Source organism: Gracilinanus agilis, chromosome 1 (genome assembly GCF_016433145.1).
Source record: "Gracilinanus agilis isolate LMUSP501 chromosome 1, AgileGrace, whole genome shotgun sequence".
In the NCBI taxonomy this organism is placed as follows: domain Eukaryota; kingdom Metazoa; phylum Chordata; class Mammalia; order Didelphimorphia; family Didelphidae; genus Gracilinanus; species Gracilinanus agilis.
The window spans coordinates 198,755,456-198,769,086 of NC_058130.1; the positions used below are offsets into that span (position 1 = coordinate 198,755,456).

Here is a 13,631-nt window from a genome sequence, read left to right on the forward strand (position 1 = left end):
TTGTTGTCTTGAGAGATCATTAGTTTCTACTTGCTCAATTCTAGCCTTTAGGGATTGATTTTCGGCTATAATCTTTTGGTTTTCGGCCATAATCTTTTGGTAATCGGCCATAATCTTTTGGTTTTCGGCCATAATCTTCTTGTTTTCGGCCATAATCTTTTGGTATTCCTTTTCAATCTGGTCATTTCTTGTGTTCAATTTGCTTATCAGTTCATTTGGTTTCTGAGCCTCGCTTTCCAGCTGCAAGATTCTACCTTTTAAGCTGTTATTTTCTTGCCAGATCTCTTCCATTTTCCTCAAAATCTCAGATTTGAACTCGTCCATAGCTTGTGAGGAGTTTTCCTTATTTGGGGAGGGTCTGGATGGTTGTTTGTTCTCCTCCTCTGTTTGTTCGGTTGTCTGGATTTTCTCTGTGTAGAAGCTGTCGAGTGTTAAAGACTTCTTTTTTTTGTTATTATTCTTTCTCTTCTGAATTTCCTGTAACTGGTTAGCCATCATTAGCCCAGCAGCTTCTCAGGTTTATCCTCGCTCTCAGTTTCTGTCTGAGATCTATTGGCTCCTGAGGTCTGAGTTCTAGTTTTTTCCAAGGTCAAGCCCCCTGGTGGACTCCCTTGCTTGATCCTCTGCAGGAGGTTTCTTTACAAGTCTCAGGGCGCTGTTTCCATAGTCGTATACCCGTCTGCACTGGTTCCCCACTTAGGTTTTAGTTCCTGGCTGTGTTTGCCTCCACCCACACCTCTGCTCAGCCGGCACCCACGCCTCTGCTCAGCCGGCACTCTGCGCGCCCAGCGTCCACTCTCTGCTCCCGCGCGCTCAGCTTTCGCGTGCGTTCTTGACTTAATGGGGTCCTAAGTCTTGCTGCTCTCAGGAACAGGTCCCGGAGCTGCTGATGACTCGATGGGTGCCCCAAACTTGCTCTATTTCTTTTTAGCTGGGTTCGAAGCTATAGGTGAGTGTGGAGGGGGTGGGGGTGGGGCGGTTGCTCAGCTCGCGATTTAAGGAGAGCCCTTTTTAGCCTGGAAATGTCTCGATTCCACGTACCTTCCACGCTGTGCCCTGTTGTGGGGTTCCTCCGTTCATCTGGACTTGTTTTTATGTCCCCTTGAGGAGTTTTGTGTGTTTCGGTCAGGAGAGGTTAAGAGCTGCTTCTTACTCTGCCGCCATCTTAACCCGGAACCTCAGAGGTCTTGCTTTTAATGAAGTCAACATCCATTTTTAATTAGCAACATAATTTACATATAACTTGCTAATATCCTTTAAAAATGTTCTTTAAGGGGGCAGCTGGGTAGCTCAGTGGAGTGAGAGTCAGGCCTAGAGACAGGAGGTCCTAGGTTCAAACCCAGCCTCAGCCACTTCCCAGCTGTGTGACCCTGGGCAAATCACTTGACCCCCATTGCCCACCCTTACCACTCTCCCACCTATGAGACAATACACCGAAGTACAAGGGTTTAAAAAAAAATTTTCTTTAATTCCACATAATTCCTTAAATAGCAAACCTTTCTACCACACATGGAGCAAAGATAAACTAAATATTTGGAGGTAACTGGGTCTAGACTGAATTGATTAGTTTCAGTCTTTGCTTTTATCCTTTTCCCACAGAAAGAGAGAAAACCAATGATGCTAGCTAGCATTTCTTATGAGTACAAGCAGAGAATAAGAATGTACTAAGACAAAGAAAATTAGTGTAACAGTTTCTGTGCCAAAGCACATAGCAATTTAGCATGTAACCAGTGTCAGGGACAAGAAATGAGGTTAGAGGAGAGGCAGGGAAAAGGAAACTTATCAGTTCCCTAGGCAGAACCTACAAATGGCTGATGCACATGTTAGCTATATGCATAATGCCTCTTTTTTTGAGGATTCAGCATTATTGAGAAAACAGACAGGTTAAACATAAAATAGTAAAATAGTGAAAAGACTGTGCATCCAGTCTAATCCTTATGTCAATCATTGGTATGATATATGCACCTATGGGCAGATGTTTGCTCTCTTCCCTAATTGTAAGCTGAATATCAGTCATGTTTAGAGAAATAATGATAAAGAATTAAGATATTTTCTGCTACTCTCTAAAACTCATACAATTTTCTTTTACTTTACAAACTAAATTTTTATAAGCACTGACAGTACTTAATCTGTATTCCATCCTTACCTCTATATGGAATCCATACTGAAGAACAACATTTTTTATATCCTCATAGCTCAATTCAATGGAAAGTTCATTTGCCAGATTTTCAAAGTGATATAGTAAAGGACCTATGTTTTAAAAATAAAATGCATCAGTTTAATTTGTAAATATGCATATTACTAAAACATAAAAAAGGTTCAAACAGCATCTTGAATAGATTTATGATAGTTCAGCTAATAAAATGTTTTATTAGGTTAAAAATCTGAAGATGAATTAGGGCTAAAGGAATAAATAGCTTCATCATAATAAGAATGGAAAGCATTTTTTATTCTTTTAGACACAGGCATAGTGAAATTGAAAACAAAAAGGACAGGAAAAATATCATGAATTAAGTATTATTTAATGAAGACCTCTAGTTGGCTGCTCGTAAAAGCTATACTATATTGAATAGCAGTTATATTGAATAGTAGGTCTATATAATTTCTAAATAGCTCTAATTCTAAAATCATACTCAAACTACCACTTCCTATTCTTTCCGTCCCTTTAGTTCTTTTTAAAAAACATTTATTAATATTTATTTTTTAAAAAAGTTAACATGGTTACATAATTCATGCTCTTACTTTCCCCTTCACCCCCTGAGCTCCCTCCCCCTGCCATGGCTGATGCGTATTTCCACTGGTTTTAACACCTCCCTTTAGTTCTAAAAAGTGTTAATTTCTTTTTTCTGCTCTTAAGTTACTATTCAATTTATCAGAAAGGTAATCAGCCTATAACTGTTATTAAGGCAAACTTAATAAAACCACTTTAAACAAAATATCTAGTATCTTTCTTGATTCCTCCTAATCTCACCACATCCATTAGTTCCTTTTCTAACTAAAATAGACTTCACAGTTGGCTACTTCAACACTGCCTCACAATTACTACCAACTTCCATACCCTACCCCTACCCCTCTACCTTCCTTCAGTGTCAATTCTCAACCCCGAGTCACTTTTATCATGGCTTTTACACTCTTGCTCTTATGCTTTGGCAATCTTCTAGAGGAAGATAGAACCTCACAGACCTAACCTGTGAATTCATGCTATCCAGCTTCAACCTACTATCTGTGTTATTCCACAATAATTAATTTCTTATCACATCCCATGTTAGAACAGTTACAAGATCATCTCATCTCTATTCAGTTCCCATTTCTTCACTCAACAGATGGTATCACTTCCTATTTCACTGAGATCTGTGCTACATGAACTCTCTTCCATACCCTCTTCTTCATTTTTAAAAGCTTAACAGCAGCTGGTGTTTCATTCTCACAAGTCTTTGATAAATCCAACAATCCCAACTCAACATTTAATAAGCACCTAAATGCCAGACACTGCGATAGGCCATTGGCCATATAAAAAAAGTACAATTCCTGCCCTCAAGAAGCTTATATCCTTCTGTGGGGAGAGGGAGACAGATGTACATAATACAATTCATAAAATATACAGAGAAATTTCCAGGAGGAAGGACATCTTAATCTAAGATAAATGGTAGTTTGTTACCAGCAAAGGGGCATTCCATTGGAAGGATAAGGTACAAAATGGATAAAAACACAGGAGGGATAGGCTGTCAAGGATAATTATGAGAAAGTAGGAGGGTGGGCCAGGTATTTCCTTTCTTCTTTAAAGCTAATATCTATACTTACTCCTTAGATTCCATCTATTTCCGTCTATGAAAAGATAATGCTTTTAGATTTATCTCTTTTCTTTTTGGCATCTTTTATTTTTTTCTCCCTTCACTAATTATTCTTTTTTTTTCCTTGCCTTCACATATGCAATTCTCTCCTACCACAAAACAAAATGAAATACAATTTTAATCCATTTAACCCCATCTTTATCTACAATCTTATTTTTCTTTTTCATAGCTGAATTTCTACTCCTCTGTCTCAGTATGATGGAGAAGCACAGGCAGTATACACCAAAGAGGAAAGGTTTAGAGTATGGGCTCATAAATGTCACCTGAAGACCAGCCTCGCTAGTATCTTCAAAAATGCTTTTGGACAGGGTAGTTGCAAGGACATTAATTTTTTTGGCTAAAGAAATTTTCAAAGATCATATAGCAATAATCAGTGGAGATGTAATCTGAGGCAGTAGAGGAAATATTTATGCCAAGGAAATCATGAATCTTTGAAATAGTGGAGTAATATTAATTGCCAATCATGTCAAAGACTAATCTACATTTTCTGTTTGCCTTTATTACCTATTTTCTTGAGTTCTGGCAATTTGTTTCCATTCTTTTTGCTCTTGAAGATTCATTAGACTCATTTTCTCTTGTCCTTCAATCCTTTCTACTGCCAGACTACTTTTTAAACAAAATAATCAGACCATCTTGTTAACAAATATTTCAGAATTTTGATGCCATCTTAAGAACTAAACCAACCTTTAAGGCAGAGGCTTGGATAGATGACATGTCTTATTTATATCCTTTAATAAAAATAAATGCCTACACTTCCATAAACAACAATATCATTCCATGCCTGAAGTTTTTTGTCAAAGGATTTATCCTTATGCTGAATACAAAGTGCATATCTTTAAATCTAGCAATTTTGTGTTTTCTTTAAGTAAAAGAATAGTAAAACTCAATTTTCTTCTGAGATTAATCAGTTAAATTTCAAATAACTATTGACAAGAGAAGAAAGCTACTTAGAAGCCAAGTATCTTAAAATAGTATTCATGAAAAAAAATCAAGCAAAAAATGTCTAACTATATTAATAAGCCTACATAAGTAAAGCACCAATTGGTTAGACACAAGAAATTCAAGTTATTCATCTTGATTTCTTTTAATATTGAAAAAATTTAACATCCTTCCTTGAAAGAAGTTTCTTGTTATCAGTCTCTTCCTCTCTTAAATCTCCTCTTCACAGTTACTGAAATAATCTTCCCAAGGCACAGGATTTATCATGTCACACTTGCTTAGAAACTTTTAGCAGCTCCCAAATGCATTTATGATAAAATACAAACTCTTCCTCCATCTAGCTCTAGCCAACTCCTTCATTTAATCTTATTTCATATTATTCCCTCTTTGCATATTCTAGGTTCTAGCCAAACTAGACTACTAGCTGATTCCTGAAACTGACAGGTCATCTACTTTTCCTATGTGTTTGTAAGTCACTTACAAGTTTAGAATTCATTCATCTTTATCTCTGCCTTTCAAAATCCTCGAATTTCAAAATTCAAAAGCCTTTCAAGGCTTAGCTCAAGTGCTAACTCCTCTATAAAGTCTTCCCTGAACTCCTTAGTTGCTGGTGCTCTCTCACACCTCAAATATTTCTACACCTTGCCTTTGTCCTTTTTTCACTCCCTACCATATATTATATTTATTTGTGGAAAAAAAAAAAGTAGCATGATGTAGTCTACAGAGCAATGGACCTGAAGTTAAGAAAATTGGAATTCAAATTCCACTTCTGCCACCTGTATAACTTTGGGCAAATCATTTAACTTCTGTAGGCCTCAGTTTATCTATCTGTAAAATAAGGAGACTGGACTAGATGAGGGCCTCTTTCAGTTCTAAATCTATGATGCCATGTTGACTTCCTTCAGTATGACAGAAACTACTTAAAGGACCATCATTTTTAAAAAGTATAAAATATGCATATATTAAAGGACTAAGACACAAAACTAGCCTTCAAAAAAATTAATTATTTGAGTATGCCTCTAGGTGGGGAGGGACCATGGAAAGAAATACATGAACATTAATAGAAAAGATAACTGGACTTTTTGGATTCACTTACATATTGCTTTTTTGTTTTTCAGTCATTTCAGCAATGTCTGACTCTGTGACTTCATTTGGGATTTTCTTGACAAAGATACTGCAGTGATTCGCCATTTCCTTCTCCAGTTCATTTGACAGAGAAGGAAACTAAGACAAACAGGGTCAAATGACTTACCCAGAGTCAGATAGCTAATTAAGTGTCCAAGGCCAATTTTGAGCTCAGGCCTTCTTGATTCTAGGACTGGTGCTCTCTCCATATTGCTTAACACTTAATAACCTTAACTAGAGCTATACAGGCTAAGGCTCTTTCTGAGGGCACCAAAACTGAAAAGGGCATAGCACCTATATGTGGGAAACGTATTAGTTGTCATGGAAAAGCAGAAAGAGAAAAATACAAGAAATCTTCAAAATGTCTTATTCAAAAATAAACTATAATAGTCTATTGCAAAATATAGTAAAAAAAAGTTAAGAAACTAAATTAAATGAACACATTTGTGATTCCAAAGATACATATGTATATGTGTGTGTGTATATATATATATATATATATATATATATATATATGAAATTATCAACAACTTCAAGTTGCACAGGAGAAGCTAGTCTTGAAGACAGGACATCTTGTCTTCAAGTCCTGCCTTTGTCGGACTAGTTGTAGGCCCTTTCAGTGCTCTATGTAACTATTCAGATTATAAACTTCCAGAAAAAGAGACGACCTACACTGAGGAATGGAGCTTCCTCACCTTAAAGTTCTCTAATAATGAAATCACAGGTTTAGTCTTTTATGCCCATCTTAAGAATTGCACAGACCTTTAGAGATTTTTATAAAATGTCAGAGAATTATAACATGTCAAAATTGGAAAGGATCTCAGAGATCATCTGAACAAGGATACTCTCTATCACAATCCTAAAATGATAATCTAGCTTCTGGTAAATTCTAAACATTACAAAGTTTTTAGGCTTTTGTCAAGCCAAATGAGCCTTTCATCAGATTCTTAAAGAACTGAAGACAGATGTATTTGAAATGCCAATTGCATAATTAGCAGAGCACTTCAATAGACAAAATTGCATGCAATATTTATTCATTCATCAAGCACTTATTTTAAGGATGAATTATAATACCAGTATGTGCTAAGAACTGCCACAGATATAGCGCACCACTAAGTTTTAGGGTGAAATGCAAAGTTTAGATAAAACTTGGTCCCCAATTTCATAATCCTTCTAGTTTAGTAGCGGGAAAAGATACCAACATGGCTAACTGTAATACAAAATATTACAAGAGATTGCAATTTGAAAAGCAAAGTGCTAAAGAAGTGAAGGAAGGAGAAGCTGAGAAAATGCTTAGGGAGAAAGGAAATGGCTAAGAACTGGTGGTACTTAAAGGACGGGCAAAAATTCAACAGGTGAAGGGGAACAGTTCCAGTTATAGAGAACAAACTAAGGAAAGGTATAGAGCAGCCATGAAAATGAAGGGTTTGTTTAGGGGACAAAGTGTAGTCCTATTTGGCTGAAGTATGAAATCCACAGGAGAGTAATAAGAGATGACTGGAAAAAAAATGTGTATTAGGTTATCAGAGGGGTTTTGAGAAGAAGAGTAGAAACTTTACTCATGAGGCAACAGGGTAACACTGAATATTTCTGAGAACAGCATGATCAAATTTGGACAAAAGAATATTCTGACAGTATTATAGTAGTAGTCCAGTTGGGTGGTTAAGTAACTGATAAGAGAATTAAGTGAAAGGAAGAGTCAAAAGATATACAAGAAACTGGGTGAATGGTGATTCCATGAACAAAAATGGTAAAGTTAGGAAGATAAACAGTTAAGGGAAAATGATAAGCTTAATTTGAAAAAGGCTGAGTTCAAGGTTCTGGTATAATATATCTTGACATCCATATATAAATTTGTGGGTCTGGCTCTCAGAAAAGCAGATAGGAGATACCAATCTGTGAGTCATCTGCATACAGGTGGCAATTAAGCAAAGAGGAAAAGAGAGCTACAGAGAGCCCCTTAGGGAATACCCACAACAAGTGGCTGCAATATTAGTCCCAATAGCTATTATAATACCATACCAGGGGCCAAGAAAAATCAAGATTAGTTCCAGAAATTCCCTTCCCTATAAGCCAGGAAAGAGCTGACAACTTAGTCTACATTTTTTTAAAAAGTAGTAGAAACACTTAGTTTAATAGTAAAAAAGTACAAACTTCCTCCCCTCATCACCAATCATTCTTTTTCATTTGGTTTTTAATATTTCTGACTAGTCATGGAAGGAAAGAGAAGGTAAAAAAATCACATTTTACATTAAGAAACTCATTTGTTCCAGAAGACATCCCTGTGACTCAAACAGATTAAGTATCTTGTTCCCATTTCAAAGATGAGGAAATTGTGATAAAAAAACAGATTAAGTGGCTTGCCTGAGGTTACATAGTTACTGAGTGATGGAGCTGGGACTAGAACTCAGTTCTTCTGCTTCCTAGTCCAGTGCTCTTTCCACTAACAGACACAGATATTATGAGTAATTAGTTTCACATATAACTTCATAAAGTCAAGGTGGCTATAAACCATACAAAAGATAGCCTAGTTACTGATTTATCTTGGGTATGAATTAGTATTACCATATACTTTTTCAGGCTTCTAATGTTTTTGTTACTTTTCTAGATAAGTTTGGAAAAGGCTGGTAAAAACTGGAGATTGTTGGATATATAAAATTATAATTATTATAGCCTTAAATTATAAATATAGTAATATGATACAAAGTTTAAGGTATTAAGTTTCATTAAAAAGATTAGAAAAAAGTATGAGGGGATGAGTAACAATTCAAATATAGTACTTCATGGCTTATAATGTGCTCCCCTAAAAAAATCCCTATAAGGTAGATAGTACTATAGAAGGATTATCATCATCATTTTAAAGATAAGGAAATTCCAGCACAAAAGGTTGTTTTTTTAAATTTTTATTTTTTAGAAAAATTTTCCATGGTTTCATGATTCATGTTCCTACTCTCCCCTCCATTCCCCCCTCCCCCAGCTGACGAGCATTTCCACTGGTTCAGCACAAAAGGTTTAAATAACCTTCACCCCAGTTAACATAGCTAGTTAAGCAGTAAAGCCAGAACACCTTTGAAATGTCAACCTAGCACTTTATCCAATATAACATGATACACAATAACTCACGAAAGCCTATGGACATAGTACAACTTACCTAGATTTATCCAAATTCCTCCTGGTTTCAGTATTTTCCATATTGTATCAATGTAATCAATGACATTATGGGCTGTGTCTATGAAAAAACAGGTAGCAATACAGTCCCAGGTATCTGATTAAAAAAAAAAAAACAAAGAAAAATAAAAGGCTTGGGGTATGCTGTGGTTCGGCAAGAGAAGAAAAAGTCATGGCTATAAATCTATCAATGAGGGGCAATACAAATCAGCTTGAAGTAGATTTTAGGATATAAAAATGGAAAATTCCAAAAATTGATAATCTTGAGAGTGAGAGAATGGGTAGATAATATGGGGAGAAAGGCCAAACAAATATAATATCTGGAGTAAACACTGAATTGACCTACTAACACTGGATTGCAGGATAATACCTTTACAAATATACTTATACTATTTAGTTAAGAAAGTAAATTAAGTAAAGAAAACCTGAGTGAGATCTGCAATAATAATTCTGTTGGGTAATGATGAAGTTGGGTAAGGATAAGTACATCTACCTTTATCAAGTTGTTTGTAGGCATTAACATATCAGATTAATGTATAATACAATTAATGTTCCTTATTTTATTAACCACAAGTTATATGACATATATACATGCTAATATTGTGGTTTTAAGACTGAAGAAGGGATTACTAATTGTATTTGTATACTGTATTTGAGACTCATTCTTGCTTTGTGGGAGGCTCATATGTACATACTATGTACCTCGAGAATCTTTGGACTACCCTAAGTAGCTTTAGTTACTTCAGTATGGAAACAACTTTTTAATTAGCCTTAGAAGAATAAGGATAACAATTGGAGGCAGGACTAAACCAAAGTTTTTGGCATCCTCTCTGTGTCACTCAAATTCTAAGTTTTTTTGGAGAAGGATGGGAACAATAATGTCCAGACTATGGCTTACCAAGGGCTGTAGTAGCTTTTTTACATAATCCTTTAAACAAGATGGAGACTCAAAAAAAGTCTCTTTCTTCTGGAAAGGAAAGGGAGGAAAGAGATAAATACTACCATCAAGGATATGATTTACCAAGGGCTCTGGCCCTATAGTAGACAAGGTACTAAGTATTTCCTCTGTCAAGAGAAGGTAGTCTGAGAGTTTGAGTTCCAAAGTCCAACACAAATTATTACATTAGTTGAATTATAGAATTTGTTTTGTCTATAAAACCACATTTAAAAAATTAATCATTAAATTATCTCTTCTAAAATTATTAATTCTTTATATAATAAAAGGGAATTTAAAGTAACAATTGTTTATTAAATGTCCCCTATGTGCTAGGTCTTGTGCTAAGTGACGGGGATACAAAGAAAAACAAAAAACAGTCCTTGCTCTCAAGAAGCTCAGTATTATTGTAATATGGAAGAGTCCTAGAGGGATATCAGATGTTACAACCCACCTAGGAACTCCTCAGGGCCAATTAAGCACCAAACCCTTTTATTTATGGTAACAAAGTTTATTTTAGTAACAGGGATAAAGGTAACTGGATAGGTATGATCCTAACACTACTCATGCTACCTCCACCCAACTTCTACATTCCCTGCCTAGGGAAGCTTTCTGTTTCTTCTCTGGGCCCTACCTAATCCTCTCTATGCTATCTAAACCCTTTCCCAAGCTATCTGACTTAATCTAAACTTACTACCAATAATTTATAAGAAAGAAAGGGAAAAAAAACCCTGGGTTTGGCTGCTGTACTAAGTAACCAAAGTTATATAGATGGAAAGCTCTGGGTTACCTTAACCAATAGGAATTCTGGCAGCTGGACCAGTGGCAAATGAAAATTGGACTCAGTGAGATTGATTTTCTCCCAATAAATCCTCTGCCTGGATGCCAAAGATTTTTCCACGAAATCCTGACTGTCCAGGGAGAATCCCTTAGAGCAAAACCTTCCTTCAGAGTTTGCAATTGCAGGCAGAAAGACAAAACCTCCCTCCAGCTTGGTCAAAATCCAAGAAGGAGGTAAAGTTCAGTTATTTTCAGTTATAGACCCACAATTCCTTTCTTACCCAGAATCCTCTCTCAGGGCTTATCTCAAAATTCCCTTCTTTCAACTAACCCTAGAAAACCAGACCATCCCTTACTAAATTCCTACAACATGTGAATAGCTATGTACAAAAAAGATATAGGTAAGATAAATAGATCATCAAAAGATGGCTGAAATTAGTATTGAGGGGAATGAGGACAGGATTCCAGTAGAAAGTAAGACTTGGCTGAAACTTGAAGCCAGAGAAATGAGGCAAAGATGAGGAGGGAAGCGATCCAAATATAGCAGATGACCAATAATAATGTTAGGAACCCAAAGATAGTGTCTTGTGTAAAGAATAGCAGGAGGTCAGTGTCACTGGAACAGTGTATAAAGGAGAGGATTGGAAAGCTAGGAAGAGGCCAGGTTATAAATGAGGCTTTAAAAGTCAAAAGATTTTATATTTGATCCTGCAGGTAACAAGAAGTCACTGGAGTTTACTGAATTGGGAGGATAGGATGTGTGTGTGTATGTGTGACATGGTCAGACTTGAACTTTAGGATGATCAATCTGATAGCTGAATGGAAGCTGGACTGGAGTGAAGAGGCTTGAGTGAGGGAGACTAATCAGAAGGCTATTGCAATAGTCCATGTGTGAGATGATGAAGGGTTTGCACAAGGATGGTGGCAGTGTCAAAGAAGAGGATTTATGTGAGATATTATAAAGGTAGAAGTGACAGTATTTGGGCAATTGAAGCTAAAATCTTGTGATTGCTATAATCAAGATATCAATCTGATTAATAAAATTATTTGTAATAGAGACATTATAGCTATAATAAGATAATCAATGTGCAAATTATTTTTAGAAAGTATAGTGAATGAAATCTTAAAATACCATTAAAAAATTATTTTCTGATTCACTCTTCCCTTTCTTAAAATCAGTTAAGATGATAAAAAAGTGACATTTTACATTTAAAATTCTGATTTGTTTTAAGATTAACAACTGATTTAGAGCAGATTTCAGAGAGACTATAAAGTAATAATGCATTTATTGCATATTAACAGAAATGACTTTTAAAATATACTCATGTGCCTGCACTTCTGATAATTAGGAGTCAAAGTGGGCAAAAGTAACCTAAGGAAAAATGGATTTCCACTCTTAAGAGGCTAGGGTATAATATATACGGAGCCTATCTATTCAGATCAATGAGAAAGATAGAATTGAATGGTATGGGTATAATATTAAAAAATAGTATACAGTTTTAGCTATGTCATATGTGCCAAATTTTGGGGCCAGTTGGGTGGAAAATGTTTCTCCAAAATATTAGAATGCTATATTTTTATTTGGACTGTCTTAAATATTAATTCAAGTATTGGGTAAAGAGTAGGATTCAGAAAGTAGTCCTTACCAGCTGTATGATACTGGGTTGACAAATCACTTTAACTACTTTTTACCTCAATTTATTAATCTGTAAAATAGTGATAAGGTACTCCACATCACTTACCTTGTGGGGCTGTTATAAAGATTAAGATAATAAATGTTAAAAACGCTTTAAAAAAACAAAGCACAATTCAAAAGTGCTATTATTTTTCTTCATGTAAATGTTTATACTGTATACCCAAGGAGTCAGGTAAGGTACAAAGCTTAGATAAGACATGGCCTTTGCCTACAGGGAGTAGTCTAAAAGGAAAATAAGAAACAGAACTGTATTAAACAATATTACACAATAAATGCAAAAAAGAGTAAGAAAGAAATACAAAGGAAAAGGATTCACTAAAACCAGAAAGTTTGAAGGATTTCAATTATAATGAATCATGATTATATTAAAGATGTATTCAAAAGCTGACTCTAATGAGCAAAGTGTTCATGGACCAAACTTATGGATATAGTTCTAAAATTTCACATGACTGATTTCTGAATCCTTAAATTGGAGTGGATTTAAATTTTGTTGAACTTAAAAAGTAAGACTCTGTTATTATGAAGAGCTGCAACTGATGACAGACAGATTAAAGGGGTATTTTGGAAACTCAGTGGCCTGACTTTCTATCTGAATAGGTCTGAACTAGGGTTCCCACAAGGGATAAGTTTTTTCACTAGACAGACAGATTTGCTAATACTATTATGAACACCTGGCTTTACAATTGTGTTGCTACTTGTTCCTTTATCTTATAATTGGACACCAATATTATGTTAATACTTTTACTGTTTCTCTTGTTTGATTGACATCCCGAAAACCCCCAATGCAAGAAACCTATAATAAACAGAACAGTGTGGTCAGATGCTCGCTCTATGCATTGGTAGAATGACACGCTGAAGATCTGTCTCTCTGTTTCTCTTGTCTGTTTGTTCAACCCACACCTCTTCTTCTCTAGTCCTTAAACCTCACACCCTTTGTTTTCCAGTCTCTAGTCTCCCTCTGTAGGTGATTAAACCCATGCAAGAATTTTTGAAGGGGCTGGACCACTACAGAGATCAAGAGAGGCCTCATAGAAACAATGGTATCCAAAGAAGTTTGTGGGATGAAATAAGGTACAGAAATAAGAGCATGTTCAGGGGAAAGAGCACAGTTTGAACTAGCTAAACAAAGTGTGTCAAA

General features: G+C 35.6%; 1 protein-coding gene across 1 annotated transcript in view; it reads right to left on the reverse strand.

Annotated features, from left to right (window-relative positions):
• CARNMT1 (carnosine N-methyltransferase 1) overlaps positions 1-13,631 on the reverse strand; it is a 45,862-nt gene that overhangs the window by 3,418 nt on the left and 28,813 nt on the right. Inside the window, exons 6-7 of the mRNA XM_044659540.1 lie at positions 9,067-9,180; positions 2,147-2,250 (exon numbers count right to left, since the gene is read on the reverse strand). Coding sequence (XP_044515475.1) covers positions 2,147-2,250; positions 9,067-9,180 — 218 coding nt within the window. The remainder of the gene's footprint in view (positions 1-2,146; positions 2,251-9,066; positions 9,181-13,631) is intronic.